Here is a 26,213-nt window from a genome sequence, read left to right on the forward strand (position 1 = left end):
GTGATTAGCCAATCCCATAGATGCAAACTATCCCAAATTCAATTTTTCTATAATCACCGGGTATCCAATCATGTAATTGACGGCACAGTTCGTCAGTACACTGGGGTAACTCGGGTAATGTGCGACGAGCTTGTGCAATCCCGCACTCTTAACTACCGAAACCTTATCACTTTGCCGGACGGTATCCTCCAGCTTGTACAATATAAGAAAACCCTACTGCGGCGATTATTTACAAGTAGAGAGTTTCCTAAAAAATGAATTCCATCCAGTATTCGTTCCTAAAGAATGAAATTCATGACCACGATAATTCAATCCGCGGTAGAATCTTCACCCTGTATACTAGCCACTCACATAACCGCCTATCCAATACCGAACTTAACCCAAATATATACAGGAAGCTACTTAAGTTTTGATTTCAATCTCCCCGCGATTAGGCAAAGCTGCCAGCAGCCATGATATCCCCCAAAACAATTATTGAATTAATACTTCTATCGCCCTCATCAAATCCAGAACACCATTCACCTAATCAACCAGTCAAACTTTCCTATTTCAGAATCCATTTCTTCCAACAAGACTCACTTGTTCTATCTCACCCATTAACTTTGTCAAACCCAAATCGGTCGCAATATCCATTAAGCGGAGTAAAAAAAAAGTCGACCGAGCTTGACAAAAAATCCCAACCATTGCCCCAAAAAAAATATTCTGCAGGCATTAGCCCTTTTCTATCCTCTCTAATTAATCACTGCCTTCAGAAGGGTCACTTTCCCGTCAGCTGGAAGTGTGCTCAAATCATTCCTACCCCCAAAAAGAATGAAAATCCTCCCTTTCTGATAGCTACAGGTTTATCTCCATCCGCTCAACCTCCGCCAAAATCTTCGAGCGGTCCATCAAACTCATCATCGATGTGATATCAAGAGTACTATCCCAGATTGCAAAATCGCCAATCGAACAGGTCATTCGGTTGAGCACGCCCTGTATTCCTCAAAAACGATATCTTGCCCGGGGTTTATTGCAGGACACCTTGACATAAGGAAAGCTTTTGACTCCATATGGCAATAAGAATTAGTCTATAAATTCAATAGCATCTTAAATTTCCATCCGCTCCTCTACAAGTTAATCCTTAACTTTCTTGATGGTCGCCAATCCCAAGTGAAAGTTCAACAGTAACAACATCCCACAATGATCTGTCCTTTCCACAATCCTTTTCTTGCTCTTCACAGTAGACATTCACAAACCCACTCCCCTCCTCACAGTGTACACCTCCACGAAAGACATAGTATGCAAGCAAACCCGTCAGAATTCATATTAGGATTAGCTTTGCCAATGCTTTACCAGGTGGAAACTAGCCCTCACTCCTTAAAAGTGCTAAACGATTGTCTTCTCCGCGGGAATAGATAAAGAATGACTCCAAGAATGACTTCCGAATCAAAAAACTGTCTCTCCTCATCAATTTAATTCTCCTAACGTTAAACAAGCCGTCTATCGCCTCTAACTTATCCAACATCCAACCAAGTACTAAACCGTTTAAACGGTTCCTTCAAATCCCTATCTCCTATCATTCGGTTTAAAAAAAACCGACTCCACCAAAGCTCAAAATTTTGTACTACAAACAGTTGATTACATCTTTCATCACTTTCACATTCATTTTCTGAGCGGATATCTCCCCTAGGCAAGTAAAAGGCTACACTTCAAGGAAAGGCAAATCCTCCTCCATTACACTGGCATATTCAAAAACGACGATGGTATCAAACCAGTTCCTCTACGACACTTCCCGAACGCCGCGTATCAATGACGCCATGGCCAGATATACAGTCAAATTCTTAGAAATGTATCAGTCAAATCCTAACCCACTAGTAGCCAATTAGTCATTGAAATCATCGAGGATAACCGTCTGTTCGACAAGGAAAGTATGATGGTTCTGTAAGCTGGTTCCCACTCTCATCTGCAACATGTGCCTGCTCCCAAGCAAAACGGATCATGTCGTTCCTAATCAACTTATCTTTCCATACCTAAATCCTATCCCATCTCTTTCCTTCCAAGTCTTTAATCCCCATTCCCCTTTTGTAATCTTTCCTACAGATATAACCTTAGATTAAGTTAGCTGCTAAGATTTCTTAGGTTAAGGGGGGTGAAACCCATTCTCTTATACGCAGCTCAGATTTAGGCGTGAGCATTGAATAACGCCGTAAACCAGTAAAGGGTAAGTTTGGTACACCCGCAAATGGCACAAAGGATGTGTAACGCATATCTGTGTAGCGTGTTCATTCGAGACAATGTATGTCATCATGGGTATGATTCCCTTGGATCTTCTAGCGAATAATGCGTACTGTCTCTTCCAATGAAGGAAGGCGCATCTGCCCCATGTGGCTGCAAACTTTCGAAAAACCAGTAGACAAAAGATGGCATCAACTCTGGATCCCCACACTGATCGCATGGCTCGATCGAAAACACCGAGAATTGATTTACTACCTAACACAATTTCTTACAGGACACTGTGGTTACGGGAAGTATTTCCATCGCTTTGGATTAAACGAGTCCCTCAACTGTCCTGAATACGCCGCTACATCGTAGGACCCAGAGCAAGCTATGTTCCATTGCCACAAAATACAAATTTAACGTATTAAGTTTGTAAGTAGTTGCAAAATTCGCAGTGAGAACGCGTTAAATATCATGTAGCCTAGAGAGTGCGTGGAACTCGTCTCGTGCAAGCTAGAAGAGTTAGATCAAAGCTGTGAGAAGCAGACCTACTGCAAAACTACCGATTTCATTGAAGAACGCTTCATTGTAAGGGTTATGTAGAGTTGTGGTGGCCCGGAAAATAGAAAAAAGGTTGTTCATATTCTTTGAGAACATTTGCAAGAACTTCTTACCAAATTTCATAAAAATCAGAGCATTACGTCCGAAGTTACAGTTATTTATTTAGCATTACCTCGCTGCTCCAGCGTAGTTATACATAGACATACGTAGAGAGAAGCTACAGTGGCTTGTAGCCAGCATCAAAACGATGTTTTGAAGTCTGCAGATGGGATATTTTATGGCTCTGTGATCGACGATTCGATGTAAATAAATAGGTTAATTTTTAAAACGAAAAACACCAACTTGAAACTTTAAACGCCATTACCCCAGAATTGTGTTTTTATAAAGGTGCATATGCGATAGAGACGACTACTAGAAAAGTACTAGCCCAATCAACGCTATATTTTAACCACATAACAACTATGATAATAGCTCGTCAATGAACCGTTTAAAAACTTTTTCTTTTTAAAGTTTGCATTGATTTGATTTTTCAATCCGTATAGCTGACTGGCTAGAGCACAAAGTTGCCATACGGAAGGTCGCGGTTGAAATCTCGGTGGTGGCAGTGAGACTTGTATCGTGATTTGACGTCGGAGACCAGTCGACTCTGAATGAGTGCCTGAGTCAAATCTCGGGCGGGTGCAATGCTCTGCAGCTTCAAGAAAAGATTATCATCCTTTGAGAAGCGTCCTTTTCAAGAATTGCCGTCGGCTCATTTCAATATGCTTCAGTTCCACTGAAAGTTTAACCCGTACAGCATTCCTTTACTATTACGCGCCACATAGCTCTAAGCTCTAAATGAGTAGAAGGAGCAACTATGCACACACTGGAAAGGCTGCTAGAAGCAGTTCGGCAGGAAGCCCGCGAGGTCGACGTTTTTTCTCCGTTTGAACGTATTGCTAACAAAAATTATTTAACTTTCGCATGACAAACAAATGAAGTGATATGTGGACCACCAGGGCCATTTGTAGGTGAAATCAAACAACGCTTGTATACGCTGGGTACACGCTGTTCGGCAGTGTACGAGTGCTTTCAACAGTTTTGAAGAAGAAGCTTAGTGACAGAACTTACATGTAATAGTGGGTATTGTAAAGCAATCATCACAGATCAGCATAATAGCTAGATGCCGATAAGGCTCCAAAACACATATCAACACTGAACCTTCACCCGAAAAGGGTAATGGTGACTGGTTGGTGGTCTTCACCGGGAGTAACCCAGTATCTTTTTTTTTGGAACTAGGAAAGATACTGCTTGATAGCAGCGCACGACTTCACATACCAAGTATAATGGAGGATCAAAAATGAAACAAATTGAAGTATGAGACTGCTTCACCCACCATATCCACCCGACCTTTCGTCAACCTACTTCAAATTTTTTCAACATTTGGTTTACGCTTTGACAGAAAAACAATGTAGCTAATAAGCAGCTATCAAAACTACCTTCGAGAAATTCCTCCATACTAGAAAGCTGAACAAAACTGGCACTCGAATTTGCTGGTACTGATTTTAACTTTAAATTAATTTTCATGAGGGTTACAATTTTTTGAAATGTTACTACCCAATCCAACCTTTCATCTGCAGCAACCTTATTTGGTTATTATATACCTTTATGTGAGCATTAACTACATCTACATGTGATCGCTGTCCGCTCCTAGCAAACTGCTCCAACTCTCCCTATGACTTCCCAGGAAGATTGTATTACTCTTTCACTTTTCTGCGGGACGCAGTTTTAGAGCGACCTACTTGTCGGCCACCCTGGGGTACTGGATTCCCTTTGCTTGGCATAACGAGCAATTGAGTTGCCACTTTTTGTATGCAGCCTGTCCATTGTTAACTCCGCTTTCTGATCAACACGTCTACAGGTATCTGCCCCGGACGCCGGCCAAGTTTTTCATTTGTACCAGAATACTCCAATGACACGACACGGACACGAGCTGATAAAAGCGTCAAATTTCCCAGAGAAAACATTGGCGCGGAAGACCCTTAACGTGATATTGGCATTGATTTGCCGATGTTAATAAGTCGGGTGAGATTAAGTCTCGTATCACAGTCGGGAGAGACAATCCAAATTAGGCATATAAATTATTCAATGTTCTGCCCACTAACACAAATGAAAAGAGGCAATGACCAATCAAGCCGTGAACCTTGGCTTTGTTAGTATTTATCTTCAGCCTGGATCTGGCACCCCTCCTCCACTCTAAGGCTACTTGGGCCAAGTTCCGTGAGTCGGTGGGAAAAAAACAGATGTCGTCAGTATAGTCAATATGTTTGAAAAAAAATGATGTTGCCCACTGAACTCCTCCAGGTCCTCAATAAAGGCAGTATGAAGAACGCCACCGATAGCAAGAAGAAAAAGATCGCCGGTAAGATGCAACCCTGACTGATAGCAATTGGGCCATCATATGTTGCACTGCTAGAGTGATTCCCGAATTTGTTGCGCATCATAGTATAGTAGTTTGTCATAGCAGTTTGTATTTGGTTTTGCGCTTCTCAAAACTCATCCTTGGACAGCATTAAATGTCATGAAAATGTAATTGAAGTTCAAGTTCACTGAAAATCAAATAGGAACAAAATAACAATACGGAAAAGAGATTATGAGATTATGGATGACCTATGTTGAAGTGAACATGAAACGTGAATACACATGCCGCTTTGATAATATCTAATAGCATCTTCAGAATGTTTTCCAGCGAAAAATTTTCGAAATACACTTCCTACTCACCTTGTCGAAAGCGTTATCGAAATCGATAAAGAGTAGGTCGAATGGTAATATAAACTCTGCACACCATTTTACAATGATCCGAAAAGTATTAATACGGTCGGTACAATAGGATCCAGAGCAAAACCCAGTTTGCTCTATATCGATCAAGCTTTCAGAGTGTTTCTTCAAGTATTCCAGGATGATTGGAGCTATTATCTTTGTGGCAGCTGGAAGAACGCGAATACCCCCAGATGCCACTCTCAAGATGAGTGGTCTTTTCCGGAATCTTAAAGATAATTTCCTACTTCGTCCATTGGGAATGATTGATCCCTCATGGAACCATCAGAAGACCACCCCCTACAAGTTATTTCGTGATCCTGTAAACAATTGTGAAATCGTTACTATTATATTTAGGGTAGCTTCAATTTTTCTCCCCAGAACGATTCAATTATATAAATGCATAATCCATTCATTTCGATTCTCGAAATTCATGATTCATTCATAGGAGAACAGTAAGAAGTTGGAACTTTCAAAAGTACGCCAGTATCAGTAAACAATGTCTAAATGTCTAAATTTATTTATTTATTTATTTACCAAACAATGCATTATACATAAACTAAGTGCTAGTAAAAAAATATACAAAATACATGTCGGTAAATTATTTAGAATCAAATTGTTATTTACTGCGCTGTTTTCGTGCTTTGTTTTCGTTTAGGCGAAAAGGACTATGTTGGGTTCGTTTACGTGGACTAGGGTGTCAAAAGGGCCTTTGTTATCTTATAATAATAATCATTGGCGCAACAATCCATATTGGATCAGGGCCTTGAAGTGTGTTAGAGCACTTCATTCAAAACCGTTACGGTAGACTACAGTACACTGTAGGAGGCAGTGTTGTCAGCATTGCGCTCGCCCGAGATTATTACCCTGATTTGACTCAGGTACTCATTCACAGCTGAGTCGACTGGTATTCGACGTCAGTCACGATACAAATCTCACTGCCACCAGCGAGATTTGAACCGCGGCCTTCCGTATTATATATAACCCAGTGCTCTAACCACTGAGCTATTCGGACGGTTATCTTATACTTGAAGGAAAATTATAGAGTAATGGACACTTAGTGAGTTAAAAGTCAACAGCACCTACTTATGGGTTCGTTATAACCATAGCCAGTTTGGTGTTTGTATTCTTTAAGTATAGTTGTATGCCTAGTGCGCCTTGGTTTAAGGTTTAGTTGCAATTGTGTTCTTACGGGAAAAGCTTATCACCTGGCACTTATTGATACTGAATTGTAGATTGTCCTGATTGCTTCACTGCTCAAGAGATAGGAGTTTGGAATGGATAAATGTTACATCAGAATACGTTTGCATGGCACGCTAAAATGTTAAATCATCTACATAAAATATATGAGGGATGTCTGATAATACCCGTGATAGGCCATAAATGAGAAGAGGGCCTAAATGACTCGCCTGTGGCACCCCAGAAGATATACTTTTAGATATCCGACCTTGGTATCTAACGAAATGAGTACGATTTAGAAGGTGAGACTGGAGCCAATTAGGAAGTGACCCAAACATTCCAAAATTGCCCAATTTGTCTTTTAGAATTTGATGATCGATTCTATCAAAAGCTTTGCTAAAATCCGTATAGATCACATCAAGTTGACACCTCTATTCCATTTCGCAAAGGACGTCGGAGTTAGTAGTAGTCGGCCTGTCCTTTCACCCATGTTGTTGTTCATTGAGAGGCGGATCGATGATAGTAGTGGGTTTATCATAAACCAAATTCTCAAAGAATTTGTGGGTTGCTGACAGAATAGCTCAGTCGACTGATTGCTTATTACTACTTTTATGGATAGGTGTGAGATGTGAGCATTTCCAAGAAAACAGAAAGGCACAACAAGAAAGGGATCTATTAAAAATCATGTACAGAGGAGTTAGCAATTGATCAACACAACAAAAAGGAGGGATTAAGTCAGGACCGAGTCCTTTGTTGATGCTTAACTCTTGAATAGTTTTGATGATTTCCTCCTGAGTAACTGCTCTTCTGTAGTAGCAGACGTGTAGCACTGAAGAAAGCCACATACATACATGTGAATTAAAACAAAGATACTAGCGTAAAAGAAAAAACGTCTAATTATTTCATCTAATTCAATCGCTTGAAACATTGCGATTTCGTGGCAATAGATTCGGTCATTACGAACAGCTGAATTTCCCAAATAGATGGCCAGATTTGGATAAGGTTTTATTTTACTTAAGAGTTATCTCTGAATGAAAGCCACGAAAATATACAGCCACAATGAAATAACAGTCAATTGAGAAAGTTGAATGAAAACCAAAAGATCAAGATTGGGTCCGGTCAGCCAAACCTCCCCTCCACATTATGCATAATAAATGCCGAACCAAAAACTGAAAACTGCCAATGTAAGAAGGTTCAAAGTTCTCGATTCTAAATTATTTTCTATCAAAAAATTATGTAAACAGATCTCGAAGATAGATATAGCGATTCACACCAAATTTGGTGAAAAGGTGGAAACTGTGAACGATCACGCATACAGTGAGTTACATCCTTTTACTTCGAATTTAAGGGGGGTCTCCATACATGCAAAAGGGGAGTGTATTCTTTTCAAATGAAAGGTCTCGATAAGTACTTTTCGAAACTGGGCTTAATTTTGACATTTGTTTGGAAGGTGGAGAGTGTGGGAGGTTGAAAGTTATCATTTCTTTAACGGACCCATTCTCAGAAACTACCCAACCGAAAAGTCTGAAAAAAAATCAAAAGGCTGCCACGAAATGGTGCCTAGGTTTTGAAATACCCTCCATACCGATATCTGTTCAAATAAAGTTAGTAATAGTATATTACCATAATTTTCAGTAATTGGCAGCAGAACCCCCTTAAGTGCATCCTAGCACCACGCACAGCAATATAGACTATAGTATAGAGTATGATCCTGCCAAGTTTCGTGGAAATCTCATTATTACTAACAAAGTCAAAGGTGTAACATTTTTGCAATTTCAAGACTTTGAATGTCAATATCATTCGAAAGTGGATATTCTGAAATAATATATGTATATATTACGTGCTAGGTACTAATGGGGCAAATGTCCACTCAAGTTTTTTTTTATAAAAGAAATACACAACACCTTTCATACCTGAATACATGGGCTTCACTACTAGTTTTATTATATTCCAGGAATATACACATATGGGCATACATAATACTGTTATTGTTTCACCTATAGACTGGGTAAGTTCTGAAGTAATTGTATAATTTACATAGAGCATCTATAATATAACTTATTCGACAACCCTGCTCAGTAGATAACTTCAGTAGCAAAATATGCGGACTAAGACGTTAAAGCAAAAATGAAAAGAAAATTGACACCCTCACACTTTCCATACCACCCTCATCTTGTCATTGTGAGTTTTTTATTAAGCATCATGAGACGTCGTGATTTTTCATTCCGGTTCCCAGTCTGGTGCTTCTCCGGAGGTTACCATGGACGTCTACTTTGCACATACAAGCTTACGTACATGAACCTCAAACCCCAGAGAAAAGGGCGATGGGGTGTCAAACGTCAAGGGTGGTAATAGCGATGCCAGATGCGGATAAAAAATTGCGGAGAAAAATAATAATGATGTGATCCTGACGACAAACGAATCATTTCGAGTATGCCGCCAGGGATGATTTTCAGAGTCCTTTGCAGCTTCTTTTACAGTTCACTCCTCATTTTATTTTTGTTGTGAACTTCCGCTTTCTGATTCGGAGTTATGTTCCTGTGCTTTCTTTCTTTTCTTAGTATCAAATTGCAGTTTCCCTTGACTTCCTCCAATGTTTAACCCCAAATAATTCTTGAAATTTATTTCAACTTTATTAACGACGAGGGATCAATTTCACCAATATTCGGTTTGCTCACATAAAAATTAGGCAAGAACCGTGAAGAAACCAAAGAATAGAAGATAGGCAAGAATAACCTGTTGTAATTGATAAATTTGTTTGGGTAAAAATAATCATCATATTGCCGTTCAAATTCTGCTTAATTCAAATTTTTTCTTTCAAAAAAATGGCGATATCTTCAAATCCAGTGAACAAGTAAATATAGAAGTGGCATTAAGATCACAGTCGAATATACCTGCTCAAAAAAATTACTGGAATGGGTCTCGCGTTCTTTTTGTGACAAAACTGAAGAGCTTCAAAGGTTCTTCGTAGTATGAATGAAATCATTTGAATACAACCCACAAATATCGCAGAACGCTTGTAACGCTGCTTGTATTTCTATTTAAGATATGCATTAAAACACACTTTCGCCCTAATATCGATTTTATCAGATCACCAGTGACACCAATAGCTTACAAAAGTTAACAGGTAGATTTTTTTCTTATACTTCTTTAATAAAGAGTGCATCAGTATCAGTATCAGTAGAATGGCGAATTCAACAATTCTATTACCATAGCTATGAGGGAATTAATGTTTGCACAACTTCGACACGTCTTCAAGAAACCAGAGCAGTAGTAGATGTATCTTGTATCCAGTACAGTAACTTCAGAAATCATCGATAAAACACTTTGACGAATTACAGGTGATTCCGACCGCGCTATGCGAAAAGTAATAAAGGATATCGGAATAAATGAGATAATGATCAGTTTCTAATTCAAACAGTCAAATCAAATGCTTTGAAATACTGCTGCAACGTTGGTCGGTCGCCTTGACAAAGTGCTTTTTACTGCCGAAAAGATTTTTACAGTCGAGCCGAGATCATCGATGCCGTCAGGATCGCCACTAACTTCCCAACAAATAGGAAACCGGAAGCTCAGTGCTTCAGACATGAAAGGTGGGGGTTCCAGTTGTATGTTGTATGTCCTATGCTTCCTCGCAATATTTAATTATTAACTTTATTTAAACGGTCATTAGTATGAAATATATTTCGAAACCCAGATTTTACGAAGGCAGGTACCAATGTAACTTTTTTCAGATTTTCGGTGGAGAATTGTCTGAGAATGTCCCACTGTACTTGTACTTTTCAGCACCTCACTTCACTACTTGGCAACCGTTGTCAAGTCTGTTTGGTATATTACTAATCGAGACCTTCATTTGACAGACAGATAAAAAATAATCCGATTTTAGTAGATTTTGCTTTTCCCCGAAACCTTAAAATGACAAAAAGAAGACTTCGAAATAAATTACAGTGTGGGCTCGGAGAGCAGCAGTTATTTGCTAACTCTCCATGCGCTTAATAGCGGACGGTACGGATAAAGTAGTAACTGTCCGTATACTTTAGCGCGCTAAACACTCGCTCCTGGGAAAGGCGTTTACTTTTATTACAATTGAAAAAACTGACGCTTTTGTTGAGGACAGAAAAAACCCATCAGAAGCTTTGTTACTTCTATCCTGGGAACAGTGAGACTGAAACCGATTACAGATGTTATTTGCTCCTTTCTTTATCGATTTGGAAACCTGGCATGCCTATTATCAACTTAAGCAGGATACTTATGGTGTCGATAAACATGAGCTATTCATAATAAAATAATTGTCAGGGCAACAATCCAATTGAATCAAGGCCTTAAAGTGTATTAGGGCACTTCATTCAAGATAGTAACGGTACACTACAGGATTACAGTAAACTGTAGGAGGCAGAGTACACAGCATTGCACTCCGGAGATTATTACCCTCATTTGACTCAGGTACTCATTCACAGCTGTGTCGACTGGTATCTGACGTCAAATCACGATACAAATTCCACTGCCACCAGTGAGATTCGAACCACGACTTTCCGTACGACAGCCTTGCCCTCTAACCACTCAGCTATCTGGAGACTATGATCTATTATTTAGCTGAAATCAGCTTTCACAGCTTACGGGCTACGTAGGCGGACCTTGCCTCTAGAAGAAGGCTTTGACTAGAGGTAATAGTGTAGATGTATATTGTTATCATTAGGCCGATGTTCACTTTTGCATTCGTATTGCTATGATTTAAGATTAGACAAAAGCAATTGAAGTTTGAATAGCATTTGCTAATGCTGCTACCAAAAACTGAAAATAAGGTTCTCATAATGGCATGGCATGGCAGAACCTTAATGCTGCTGAACAAATCAAGCTCTTCCTGTCGGAACCAGAAAAAAATACTATAAAGTTCACTTGTTGAAAAGCGAGAAGACTTGCAGAAGTATTGTTGGCATTTATTTTTCAAAATTATTTTGGGATATTTGCTAAGATTTCTCGAATAACAGTGGCCAAGCCGCTACATTGCTTAAGGATTCTAAATACGCAAATTTTGGAATCAAATAACTCAAGAATACAAAACAATTCGAAATCTCAAAACAATATAACCACAATTTCCATAAGTTTTTACCATCCGGAACCGAGAGGTCAAGATTGAGCGAAAGTCAGAGCGCCGAATGAAAGGCGAATTAAGGTCTATATGCTTAACACAGTATGTCTATTTTCATACAGTGGTGGAAACCTTGAAGCGCTGTAAATCCATTATAGCCCCGTTCTTACCTGTTAAGTTTTGACAGGTAATTTCACCTCTCATGGACGCAAATTTACAAAGCGCCTTAAGGGGGTCATCCAGTGTGTCGGATTCGCGGAATCGATTTTTTTTTTGGCGTCAATTGTATCTAGATATAGTGTAGAATATTGGGTAAAGTGATTTTTCGATATTCGGAGTCGTTTGGAAATTATAATGTTAAACACGTGATAAGTCATATGCGAGATTTATATCGATCGCCGTAATAAAGCTCGTATTTATCGGTCCGAATGACGTTCGAATGACTTCGCTAAAAGGACAAGAATTGAAGCCAAGGTTGTACATGTGTTTTTCAAAGAAACTTAAGGTTTATGGATTAGGTATAACAGATTAACGGTCAGTTAAGGTTTTATGGCTAAAAATCGCATTCCACATTTTAAATGCGTTTTTCTCGAAACTGCATGTTGAAAATCGGCTGCCACCATAGCCCAAAATCTATCAAACGAAATTCTTTGAAATTTTGACGACTTATTCAGAACATATTTCTACAGTCCGCAAACTAGGATAAATGCGATTCAATCTGTAGTTTTTTTTTTATTCATTGAAGAAGCCGTGAATAAACACCAAAATTCACAAAAAAAAAGTTTAACAAGGCACCACAAATTTTGCTTTTACTATTTTTCAATAATCCTAGTTTGCAGACTGTAGTTAAGTCTGTTTACCTTTTTGTTTAAGATGATCGCAGCGCCCTCTAGCGTGACAGGAGAAAAACACCTTTTTTTTGAGATGGGTGTATTTCAGTAACGAACTATGCGATCGGACTGGAAAAATTGCCATGAACGCTAAGGATATTAATAAATCTATGTTGAAAAATTCGTATTTGTATCTTCATCCAATTCTTCACAAAAAATTTCAAAACAAAGCCAAAAAAAATGGCTTTAACACAGGCTGACCCCCTTAAGTTCGTTAAAATTAGGGCTTTCCGCTCTTAATTTCAATTGTACTGTTCGTCATCCGAAATGAGGATATCCGCGATGGATATGGAGTTGCACCGATCGTGGAAAAATTACGAGAGAGGCGTGCTGGATGGTATGGTCACGTAATCCGCGCTACCGAGAATTTACCCACATCAAAGTCGATGATAAACGACCAAAAGGCCTGCCGAAACACGTGGCTTGACCAGGTATTTCATAGAACCAAATGGCAAAACCGACTATGGTGAGCCAACCCCGGTTGTGAACGAGATAAAAGATGAAGAAAAAGAAGAAATCAGCTTTGTACTCCCCGAGTGTTTGAGTCGCCGAGGCCACGGCTTAGTGAACTGTCTGATATGGTTCTTTTTCCTTGTCCAGCGCTTTCTGGCATCCCCATCGAACCAATTATTTCTTCTGTGCAACGGATTATTTTATAAATCTCTTTGTGTAGAAAGTATGTCGATTTTATGATTAGATTTCTGCTACATGTGGTATTAATGAGGCGTTGACTATTATCATTAAATACATCACGGAGTCTGTACCGGCTGTTCATCTGTATGTTTTCTCGTTACGGTCTCTTGCGTTGAAGTCATCAAGCACAGTTTTGACATCATTTGATGTGAAGTGAATTGAAACCTCTTTCAGACTGTGGTAGAAACTGTCGTTAACTTCTCCGACTTTCCTTTTCAATTGAAAAGCGCATGGACATTTATCAGCCAGACATTAAAAAATTTGGCTTTGATGTGAATCGCAAACCCAATTTATGGGTATGAAGCCGACGATGTTTGATTTAAATTTCTTTTGCTTTGCTTGGTTTACATTAACATGTACCAAACCGTCAGTCAACTCTTTTGAAAAATTTGGATGGAAGAGTAAGTTAATTCCCAAATCCAGTCCGTCATTAAGTGAATGCGGACTCTGGACTCCCTGTATCCTCAACAAAAGATCCACTTCGGCCTAGTTAAGGAATGGAGCGATTACCATCTGTCGCCACTTTCGGCACTTTGCTTCCAGGGCAGAGGTGAGACAGCGTCTAATGAGTTGCCTCTGCTCTGGACGAAATCGTCAGTCAACTTTTTTGAGGGATAATAGGAAAGGATAAGAGCCCCACCTACTGTAGACAAAATATTTTCCTTTATTACATTTTCATAAATACGTGAGAATATTTCCTGAAAATTTCGTCACAATCGGAATTTTCTTTGAGTAGTTGTAAACATTAGCTTTAGGTATGATCAGTTAGCTTTCCCCATTAAGAAAAACTTAACATGCGTCTTTTTCGAACCACATTTGTTATGCCATATTTTACTTTTTTAAGGTATCACTCAACCAATCTTCACCTCATTTCTTCTTCAGCCTTTGTCCCGTTCAGAAGAGTCAGCTCGTCTTGAATGGTTACGCTACTTTGCTTTATCAAAGGCCTGAACTCGATGAAGTTGCAAGGCTTTCAAGTCACATTCCGTGTAAAACCGCCGCTGTTTCGACCAGCCTTTTAGTCGTTCCCTATCGACTTCAATGTTTAGACCAATCTTGGCAAATGAATTCTCGTTAGCGTGAATTACGTGACCATACCATCTAAGACAGCTATCTCAAAATTCTCCCACGATCGCTGCAAGACTACATCTATCGCCGATATCCCCTTTTCGGATGTAAACATCATGTGTCATGCCACTCGTCTAATGTAACATCTTCGCCATTACCGCGAGGCGTCATTCATTGTCTTTTATAGACGGCCAGCACTCAAAACCGCAGAGTGCGACAGAGCGAAAGACACTGCGATAAATTTGAGACTTCCGCTGATACATCGATCATAAAGAACGGCAGTTATGAAATGCCACTTCATCAAGGTTGTAGTAATGGCTTATAGCATTGATCCGAGGTATTTAATGCCTGCACATGTTGACTATCATCAGAATTTTTTGAAAAATTTTGTTTGAACATCCTCCATCTTGGTATTTTTAAATGAAAATTTATAATTATGGGTTGAACGATACCCACTGCCATGACAATTATGGAATGATTTAATTATTGTATTTCAACAGAACATCGTCAACACCGCGACGAGTATTTCTCAGTCATTCTTTGCTTTTTATATAAAAAATTCTTATATGTACTTCCAGAGTATATTTATGTATTTCGAAAAGAATTACATTACTGTATTATAATCGCAAAATCACAAAAATAACTCATTTTTCGGCGTTCTAAAATAGGTTTCCCCTTTGAGTTTCTGCTTTCTGCTGAAGCATCGCATCGAATACTTTAGTAGACTTACGCTCTATCCAAATTGTACTGTAAATGAATGAATTGCTCGCAATGACGAATATGACCGGCCACCGAAGAAGTTTCAAGACTCAGAACAGGATGCAATTCCGAGCGAAGATGATCCTTTAAGTCAACAAAATGCAAATATTTTCAAGATCAATCGACCAACTATTGTATGATGTTTCCAGATGATGGAAAAAAATCACAATTCGAGAAAGTGGGTAATTGACTGCGAAACAAATGGGAACAGAAAGAACACATTAGGTATTCTGCTTCACCGCTGGAAGATTTTACGCCATCAAGGTACGACAGCTAGCTGTGTGGTTAGAGCACAAGGCTGTCGTATGGAAGGTTACACTGCAAATCTCACTGGTGGAAGTGGAATTGGTATCGTGATTTGATGTCGGGTACCAGCCGATTCAGAGTCAAATCAAGGTGATAATCTCGGGCGTGCGCAATGCTGACCACATTGCCTTCTACAGGATACAGTGACCCTGTAGTTTACCGTTACGGTCTTGAATGAAGCGGCAATAAGTCACGTATTGTACGAACGAATCGACACTCCAAAAATTACGAGGTGGTCGAAAATTGTCTTGACGAACGGGTTGCTCTTGGATTGGTAAAAGATGGGAAAAATGTGTGGCTGCAGATGAAAAATGTTTTAAATGCTTGCTTTTCTTTCCAAAAAGTGTTTCTATTTCACACAAAAAACTGCGGTTTCATATGCACACACTAGTTATAAAAGAGACTCTAAATTCCAATTTCATTCATTTCAGTAATGAATGCCTGGTCTACTAGCACTTGCGGTATGCCGTTGCTGGCCTGCTAAAGTAGACTTTTAACAGCGCTTTTTCTGTTAAGTAAAGCAGATAGCTCAAGTAATTAGAGCGCTAGGCTGTCGTAGTGAAAGGTCGCGGTTCAAATCTCACTGGTGGCAGAGGGATTCGTTAGCGTAACTGGATGTCGTATACCAGTCGACTCAGCTGTGAATGAGTCCCTAAGTCAAATCAGAGTAATAATCTCGGGCGAACGTAATGCTGACCACATAGCCTCCTACAATACATTATACTGTAGCGTTACGTGCTTGAATGAAGTGCTCTAACACACTTTAAGGGTCTAATCCAAATGGATTATTGCGCCAACGATTATTATTATTTCACAGTATAAATCCATTTAAAGACTTTTCATTCTATTGCTACTCATTATGTTGAATTTAAGGTCAGTCTAAATACAGTAAAAGTAAAAAAAAATCCATCAGCTAATTTAGATTTCATCTAATAAACTTAAAATGCTGTTCCCCGAGAATATGCTGGTGTGGTGTCTTGAATTTGGAAAATTATCTTGAATAGAATATTAAAACATAGTGCTGTTTCCACATTTCACGGAGCTTACTATTTCTTGAAAGGCATAGCTCACCTTAAAAGGCGTAACCTACCTTAAATTTAATTTGTTTAGAAGCCAACAAAATTAAATATTACTTACATGACCCTTCTTCAGAGAAAACAACAAAAAAATTTATTATCAATTTATATAAATTTGTATGTCTTTAGCTATACTATAGGCTGCAGTGCTTCGAAAAACTGGCTGCCTGGTTACTATTTTTTCGAGAATAAATCCTTCTCATATATCTACAATGTTTCTCAATTCTGAGAAAGAACCGAACTTTGTCCAAATTTATCATAAATAAATATACATTAGAATGAACAAAAAAAATCCAACAAATAATTGAACCTTGGATAAACCCAATCAATCAAAACCGTATAGTTCTGTGAATAGCAGCAATGTTAACTAATTTCAGTTATTAGTCAATAACGTTCATAATGAACTTATGAGTCATTAATGTGCAAACATAAAAATCACAGTTCTTGACCGACGTAAAACCTTACCCTAAAAAGTCTCCGCTTATAATCCTTTTGAAAATCTCCAAACGTCGCCGAAAATATCATCATTTATCAGCACTTGCATAAAGAAGCTAACTGAACAATCCCCTTAAAGAGCATTCAAATAAAATAAAGCATAATCTCTGTTTACGAGTCCTTAAAGTCTCATCCCAACTGAAGCCTACTCAAAACTTGTGAAAGGAAGTCGACGAAAAAAATGGAAACGTTTTATGGTGTATTTTCCCCCATCAAGTTATCACCATCGCTACTCATAATCAGTCATTTGCAGTGTCCTGTTGGCGTCAGCGTCTCGCCTTGTCGTTATAGACACAATCCCCAAACAAGGATTCCTTAAGGACTATATCGTCACGCCACCACATCAGCGATACGACAGGAACGACAACATAAATAAGGACCAGCAGCAGATTGAATTAGATGAGCGAAGAATTCTTAATTTTCACTGTAAATAGTCCAGGCGAAACGATAAAAAAGGCGAGCAATCAAGATGGGCCCTTGTCAAAGGACGACATCGAAATTGTGAGACGAGTTTCTACCGCGAGTTTCGGATAATAAGGAAGAGGATACAATTGATTGAATTCTTTCCCACCTTTTTTGGTTATTTGTTTAGTACTTTAAGATTGGTTGGTGATTATTAAAGAATTAACTGTAAAATTTTCTGAACATTCCTGAAGTAGGGGCTCCTATGCATTAATTAGCAAACGGTAGTATTTTTGGTCTAGCACTATTCATACTCACATATACCATATTGAAGTGATACTTGCGAGAGCCATTCAATATTTACCATAAATATCAAGTTTGATATACATGTATTTATATAGCTATTTCCGAGCATTCTCCTTTCTTAAAATATAGGTATACATTTGAGATACGGAGTCCATGAATTCCTAAACTAAAACTTTTGGTAATTGCAAATTTAGTGGTCGTTGGAAATAGTCAAATAGGCCGACTTCCGCTTTAGGCAAATTCGGTAGGTTTATGTGAAAAATGTGCGGTATGTGAAAAAATTTGCCATTAGAGTTACTCAACCGCTTGAATATTTGACTTACAATGAAAAACTTTCAGAAAATGTAAAATTATTTCAACAATGGATTTGAATAGAGGCCGACTTATCTACTTTTCCATTGTGACCTCGGAAATAACCGTATTATTAGTAATTAAGATTCAAATTCCGCCACGTTATTTATATAGTATGCTGGTCCCAAGCTCAGATAAAGAGAAGGGTTTGAAGCAACGTACTTTTACTATACTTAGTCAAACAGAAATAAAATGCTGAAATTAGGAAAAGATATGAATACAATATCGCGGGAGTTACTCCACTATGCTAAATCCCGTCTGAACCAGGGCCCCGGTCCTATGGACAGCGCCAAGACGTAAGTAAATTAGTCTAAGCAAGATAAATCCGTGACTGCACACTAACAATTGATACCCTCACTGAAGAAACGGAGGAACTGACAAAAGCTCTTCCGAAAAGGCACATTGACATTTGCGCTCTACAAGAAACTGATGGTCTGATGGCGAAAGCTCCGACATAGAACTCGGACACGGTAGAAGTGGCTATTAACTTATATATTTTGGTAGCGCACTCACTCAAGATGGTAGTGGCATTGCCATCTCTGAGGGTTTCCGTAATGCCATTAAAAAAATAGAACGATTTGATGATGGGTTGATGAAGCTTACCAATACATCAGCTGATAGTACGATTTACTTCTCCACCTCATACGTCCCACAGACAGGTCGACCGGATGCCGAGAACGATGCATTCTGATAACTTCTCGATACGAAGGCCTGTAACATGTCTGCTGATGACTATATCGCTATTACAGACGACCTTAAGATTAATATCGATGAGGTAGACGGCAACAGGTGCCAGGGGGGAGAAGGGTTTGGTGCCCGCAATGACTGTGGCGGCCGTATAGCCGATTTTGCGACCACTCAAGACCTTGTACTTGTTAATACGTGGTTCATGAAAAGATTGTTTCGTCTTCATACATTTTATAGTGGAAATAGTAAAACGCAAATCAACTATACTATTATAAGACGTCGACATCTTACCACCGTCACTGACTGCTAAACCGTTCCCTATCAGACCATGAAACCTCAACATTGCCATTGATTGCCGTTTTGCGAATCAAGCTGCCAATGAAACAGTGTGAGGAACGAGCTGTCCCTACGCGCATTAAGTGTTGGCGATTTCCTGAGAAAAAAGGAAAAATGATCTCACTTACGCGATTACCAGAGAAATTAAAGACACGATACACAAAACGGCGACTTTGATGAAAAAAAATTGCACAACTCTTTTAATTGTGTGGGGACTTCCCTTTAACTTCAACGTTCAGCAAAATAATTCATCACATGTGTGGGGTGAGATTTATAGTTCCAACCTTTCTGTCAAATTACGTGTCAATTGGTGCAGCCGCTTCTGAGAAAAGTGTATGTGACAGACAGATAGGTAACCGGACAAACAGACAGTCAGTCAACTGATTTTAATACGGTTTTATTTGTTTTATGAAAAATTCAAATTGCCGCTTCCTCCCGACCAAAATGGAAGAATATAAAAGTTTTCAAAATGGTCGAGCACAAGGATTGGATTGAAGACTCCCCATCAGCTCGGTCGGCAACACCTTTCAGCGTATAGCCTAAAAAAAGCCTTTAAATTGTAAAACTTCGGGAAGGTAATCACCTACCAAACGCAAAAATGATAAGGTTTTCAGGTACACCATAGAAGGAAAAGCAAAGGAAACTCTACAGGGTAAGTGGGAATAACAATTTACAGCATACACAAGGGGGGAAACGCGTATAAGTCAAAATGAAGATGAAATCAAATGCGCAACGAATCTTGCCGGGAACAAAGTGGGGACACTGTTGCCATCTGTGTACTCCGAGCGACGGAATAGGTTCATGAAAAATAACGAGCATTTGGGCCCACGTTGGGCGCCATTTGAAATGGCGCGTATATTGGAGATGGTTACCAAGAGCATTCCGAACATTTACGACCATTGCTCAAGTTAAATAGCTTCCTAGAAAACAAAATCTCTTTATGGACTCCATCCGCGCTCTCCCCAGGGGCAGACTTTTGGGACAAAAGTAGACAGTCAATCTGATAATCTCTCTCGCCATGAAGCATTTATTATAAAAGTCTTTTTTTCTAAGAAAAACCCTTAAACGCAAAAAGCAATAAGCATAGTCAATTACATACGTGACAATGAATACAATATTTTCGAGATTATTAGTGTACCTGGTATAACGTTACTTTAGAAATAACCATCTTTTTCTTATAAAATTAAAGATATCCACTTACCTCGTCCACTTCTTCCTACAAATCTCAAATCATTAAATTTGGCTACTTGATTCTTCATCACGGCTGTACAGTTTCTAAGTTCTCCACAATAGTTTTCGTCGTTGCCTGCCATTATTGTAACAATCGTTCCATCCATCACTTCGCCTAAAGCAACAACTTTGAAGGCCACAGGGAGCGTTTTATTCGAACGCCAATGCCCCGGTAAAACTGTACAGACCTGGAAATAATAAGATTTGTAGCGTTTTTCGCTTCACTGGTCACCTTAGAAGTTGTTCAGGTGAATACACTTCTGTAAAAACTCACAACATGTGGTGATCCAGTTCGAACTAACTCGCCAGGATGGTCTGCTAATAAACTATCGATAGTCCTTTCTGCTAAATTCTCGGCAGTCAAATAGGGAACACTATCACCGCCGTTGGTGTTGTTATTATTAGCACTACTATTGGTGGAACTTGCAGTACCTTCGTGAGGTACTTGATTGGTAGTTGAACTCACTTCACTGGCAATATGCATAATTTTCTTTAAGTTGACGGCGTTCTGATACCTTCGACTTCTGCGGTTCTATTTACCTCACAGGTTACTAATCACATAGTTATTTGAATAGTTTCCATAAGCATCGCGTAACGCTAAGGAATACTGTAAAAACAAGGGAGAATCTTACATTATAACAATATTTACTGCTTTAATAAATCATCTATAAAAGCTAAAAACTTTAAAATTATCTTCAAAATGCCATGCCACAATGGTAAACTCAAATAAAGTGAAGAGCTATCACTCCTGAACCAATTTCGTAGGTCAAGATTACCTTTTCTCAGATACATATTAAATTCGCAACTACTCACAGAAACATGTCTATATCATGTAAGACTTTTCATGACTTTCACATTCCCTTCACTTCATGGCACATAAAAATCAAGAAAAAGACTTCTTAACACGTTCACCCTATTCCCTTCTGTTGTAAACACGTTGTTAAGTCAACTATTCCCCCAGGAAGGAAGTAACCAGTGTCAGTCGAGTATTAAATTCCAAAGGGAATACCGAATATCTTCTGCATCAAGTATAAGCAACTTCATACATCACATCATTACAAAATCACTTTATCAAGAGATCAAAGCCGAATCCTGTCGTCACGAGAAAGCATTCTTCCACCGTTAAGATATTGGTGTTGTTCATATTAGGAAAGAGCATTCTTTTCTTGTTACTGACAAGGTTATTCAGCTTAGATATTTGGGAGATAGTATAAGCTGGCGGAACAAAGCAGGCCCCGAAATCATAGCGGCGACAGATTTCAATGAAATGGTGGCAGAGTTATAGCGCTCAGTATATAGATTCATCTAATTGCAATATAGGCAATCCGGAATATTGTGACCATAGATGTTTTCTGCGTCCCGGCGGTGGAACCAAAACGCTGGAGAACCTCATATTATAACAAGATCGTAAAACTAAATGTGTATGTACCCGCGAAATTCAGTAGTTGATCATCCTCCAAAAAGAACGCAAGCATTAATATTAACTATTATGAATCAATTGTAGACTAATATTCATATAATTTATGAACTACTGTAGTATTGCATTCACACATGACCATTAGCAAATGCTGTAACTGAATATAATAAAAAGATTTATCTATAATTTTAGATTAATACACATTTCTCCACTATCTATATGGGGATAAGCAATTGATTTCCCTTTACATATTCACAAAGGATGACAATTCCTAAAAAGGAAGATAATATATGATAATTAGAAAGGAATAGATAGTTTGATAAACTGTAATTTTGCGGCATAACCTTGCTTATGAATTGAATCAAGTTATATTACATAGTACACCAGGCTTTCATGTTTGATTTCAGCCATCAATAGTCACTTTTATAGTCAAAGTATACAGTTTAAATCAGACTGGCAGTTGCACCTGGATCCCTATTATCGTTGACATAAGCCACTTGGGCGGTGCAGGCATGAGTTGATAAAAACCTTGAAGAAGCTAGTGTGGTAGGTATAAAAATACGTTAGGTACTCCTTAATGCATTTCAGGATGAATGTATGTAATTTACACCTTCTATTATCACAATTTTGGCTAGTGCCCTTTTTCGGAAACTTCACGATCGTCTCCTTCCACTAGTTGGTAAAAATGTCAAAATCCTAACATTTACGAATGAGTAGAAGTAGTAGCTCTGAAGCCACAACAGCGGTTGCGCGGAAAAGTTGTCCTGGTCACCGCCGCCGACTTTATTCCGTTTGAGTACATGGAAAGACGAAGATAATTTCGTTTCTGTTTTGAGGAACAGTCTCCTTTTAGATACTACGGCAACTTGCCCCAAAGATTCAGAATTCTGGCACTTTGTCACGGTGGCGAAACTCTAATATGTCGAGCTCACCTCCGCTCCTAACCAGGAACAAAGGTTTCTGCCCCTTACGCTCATCGATCCGCCTCCACATTTCCGAAATAAGTCAGGCTTGGTAACGTCTTTTTGACACATTGACGACAACTTCATCCGCAGCAGAGACAAAACCACTTTTGATGCCAACCCCGTGTTCATCAATATCCTCAATCGGATAATAAGGAAATGAATAAGGAAATTTTCGCATTGCCAGAGGACAGCTGACTCGGATTGTCCTAGAAGTAGACGCAGCAACCGTCACTTTTCAAAAGCGATATTAGGACCGCATTTGATAAGCATATTCAGAAGACTACTCAGAAATCTATTACTGATGGCAATATGGTCGACCTCTTTAGATGCTCGTTGCCAATTAGTCAAAATTTAACTCAATTTGTGGCAGGCTCTGTATCCGAGCAGTTATCAAAACCATGCCTCTCCATCATATGTCCGCATGACCCAGAAAAGTATTGTTGGAGAACACCTTAACATTTAGATTACCACCACGATTACAATGCTACCTTTAGAAAGCCCCTGTGTGCACTTCTCATAAAAGGCATCCATCCTCAATATATGACAAATCTCTGTTGGTGTATATTGCATAGTTGTGTGCCTCCTTAACCTAAACCGAAATTTTACAGTCAAGTTCCTTTTAGAGACAAAGATTATAAGAGTGGGTCTTACGGTAGCCATCAGGAACAATTCACAATACCCACATTCAGTATTGAATTTGAAAAGAAGCGTCAACTTTGACCTATTACAACTTTGTTAGTGATAGTACGATTTCCACCAAACTTGGTAGATCATGCTCTATGTTATATCCCATATTGTGGTGACATAATGAACTTAAGGGGAATTTTGCCACCAGTTACTAAAAATTACAGTAATATATTATTATTAACTTTATTTGAATGGAAATAAGTATGGAGGGTATTTCGGAAGCTACACATCATATAGTGGCAGCGTCTTGATTTTTCAGATTTTTCGGTTGGGTAGTTTCTGAGAATGGGTCCGTTAGAGAAATGATCACTTTCGACCTCCACACTACCCACCTTTCTAACAAATGTCAAAACTAAGACCGGCTTCAGAAAGTACTAATAGAGACCTTTTATTTGATACCCCACAGACTATATTTGATGAAAAAATTTACACCCACACATTTGACGGTAAGAATGGAGCTGTGAACCCTACGCATGCAATAAATTACATTATTCTAATTTGGACCCATGAAGTGCGCATGGTGTTGAACTGATCGTGGAAAAATTACAAGAGAGACGTCTTAGATGGTATGGTCACGTAATTCGCGATGACGAGAATTCACTTGCCCACATTGGTCTGAATATCGAAGTCGATGGCAAGCGACCAAGAAACCGGTCGAAATAACGCAGTAAATTACACTGTCCCACTTTGATCCCAAGAGGATTCCTTATATAACTAAAAGGGGGACGTAATTTTTTTTCACTGTATGTGCCATTAAATGAAAGATCTCAATTAGTTCTTTTAGACGCAGATGTTAGTTTTGACATTCGTTTTAAAAGGTAAGAGGGCAGGGGAGAGGAAAAGGTAATTATTTCAAGGACCCATTCTCAGAAAGTACTCAACCGGAAAATTCGAAATTATGGTATTTCATATAAATGGTGCCTAGGCCCCAAAATACTCTCCGTCATGATATCTGCTGAAATGAAGTTAAAAATAGTGTACTTTTATAATTTGTAAATTTATTGCGAACCGCCATAAGTTTATGCTAATCCGTAATGCAGTAATACAGGTTTTAATATGGAGCACCGTACTGAGAAGTTTGGTAGAAATCCTACTATTAATAACAAAGATACAGTATACCAAACTTGTCCCTAAGAAATAAAATATCAGCAAAATTTATTATTGAGCATATTCAACGCATATACACTATGAGCTATGCATGAATGAAACCTTCTTGTACCCAAATGCTCTTACATAAAAACTCTACAAACCCTATCATATCTGAAGCCCCGAGCTTCTGGTTTCCGGCTTGTTTATACAGGGTGCGGCAGCATAACTTCCTTTTTTCAAAACTCAATAAAAACTATTGTATGCATCGGAAAATATTTATTTATTTTTTATAATGTAGGTATATGTCTAAAGTTTTTATTTACATTGTTTTGAAGATCAAATCTGTTAGGTGACGTCCCCCATTCTCCATACATTGCGTAAATCGATTTCTGGCGTTTGTCATGACTCTTGTTAGCATAGCAGGTGTTATGTTGGCAATTTCTTCTTGGATGTTGGTCTTCAAATCTTGTCGGGTTCTTGGACGGTTCACATAAACACGGGATTTCAAAAATTAAAGCGATTCCGAAATGCACGCTGTGTTGCAATAACCGAACATCCGCTTGAAAAGTAAACCTCAACGACAAAGGCACGCTCCTCACTATTCCAACGCATGATGGCGACTGAACCATGTCGGGACAAAACTTTACAGTATCCCCTCTTGAACGAGACCACTAGCGCTCCACTATGACATTAACTAACTGAGTGGCGCGCATTTTAAAAAAGGAAGTTATGCTGCCGCACCCTGTAGAATGATAGACGGCCGAAGGGCATTTACAACAATAACCAAAAATTTTACAAATTATATGTAAACACTTGTATTCATATTTAATTATAAAAGGTGTTCAATATAACATAAACGGTAATTTTACTAATATACTTGGCAAGTATTTCCAGACTGAATGATAGAGTGGAGTATTGATCGTAGAAACGGTGGAGAAGTGTAACCAACTTGGTTACATGGTTTGGTCCGTTCAGTCGTTGTTGAAGCCATGGGCACAGTATATTTAATAGGCAGTACCCACCCTTAATAGCCCCGGACTTGTGAATGTATTGGAGTAACTCATCGGTACACATCATAGTCCCTGACATCTAGGAGTATCTACCATCTAGTATGGGTACTACCCATGAGGTGTACTGTGGCCCTGAGTGAGCAACGCGTTCCTTAATCGGTTGTACAGCACATTATTATAAAGTTTTTAAACAAGTCGGAATACTGGAAGCTCGGCGCTTCAGGTAAAAGGATTTTGTATTCATCTTATATCCGTGCGCGGATTTCATCATCGTAGTTGTTATCGGTTGTGATTTTCGACCCTAGATAGGAGAAATTGTTAACGGTCTCAAAGTTGTATTCCCCTATCCTTATTCTTGTTCGTGCTTGTGTTTGACCAGTGCGGTTTGATGTTGTTGGTTGATTCGTCTTCGGTGCTGACGTTGCCACCATGTATTTTGTCTTGCCTTCATTGATGTGCAGCCCAAGATCTCGCGCCGCCTGCTCGATCTGGATGAAGGCAGTTTGAACGTCTCGGGTGGTTCTTCCCATGATGTCGATATCGTCAGCATAGGCCAGTAGTTGGGTGGACTTGAAGAGGATCGTACCTCTTGCATTCACCTCAGCATCACGGATCACCTTCTCGA

The 26,213-nt window shown here is 39.0% G+C and overlaps 1 protein-coding gene across 1 annotated transcript in view; it reads right to left on the reverse strand.

The window, feature by feature from the left end:
* LOC119658263 (runt-related transcription factor 1) overlaps window positions 1–26,213 on the reverse strand; it is a 129,878-nt gene that overhangs the window by 78,138 nt on the left and 25,527 nt on the right. The window contains exons 2-3 of the mRNA XM_038065555.1: window positions 20,695–21,027; window positions 20,392–20,608 (exon numbers count right to left, since the gene is read on the reverse strand). Coding sequence (XP_037921483.1) covers window positions 20,392–20,608; window positions 20,695–20,904 — 427 coding nt within the window. The 5' untranslated portion in view covers window positions 20,905–21,027. The remainder of the gene's footprint in view (window positions 1–20,391; window positions 20,609–20,694; window positions 21,028–26,213) is intronic.

The sequence above is a fragment of the Hermetia illucens genome, chromosome 5, assembly GCF_905115235.1.
Source record: "Hermetia illucens chromosome 5, iHerIll2.2.curated.20191125, whole genome shotgun sequence".
In the NCBI taxonomy this organism is placed as follows: Eukaryota; Metazoa; Arthropoda; class Insecta; order Diptera; family Stratiomyidae; genus Hermetia; species Hermetia illucens.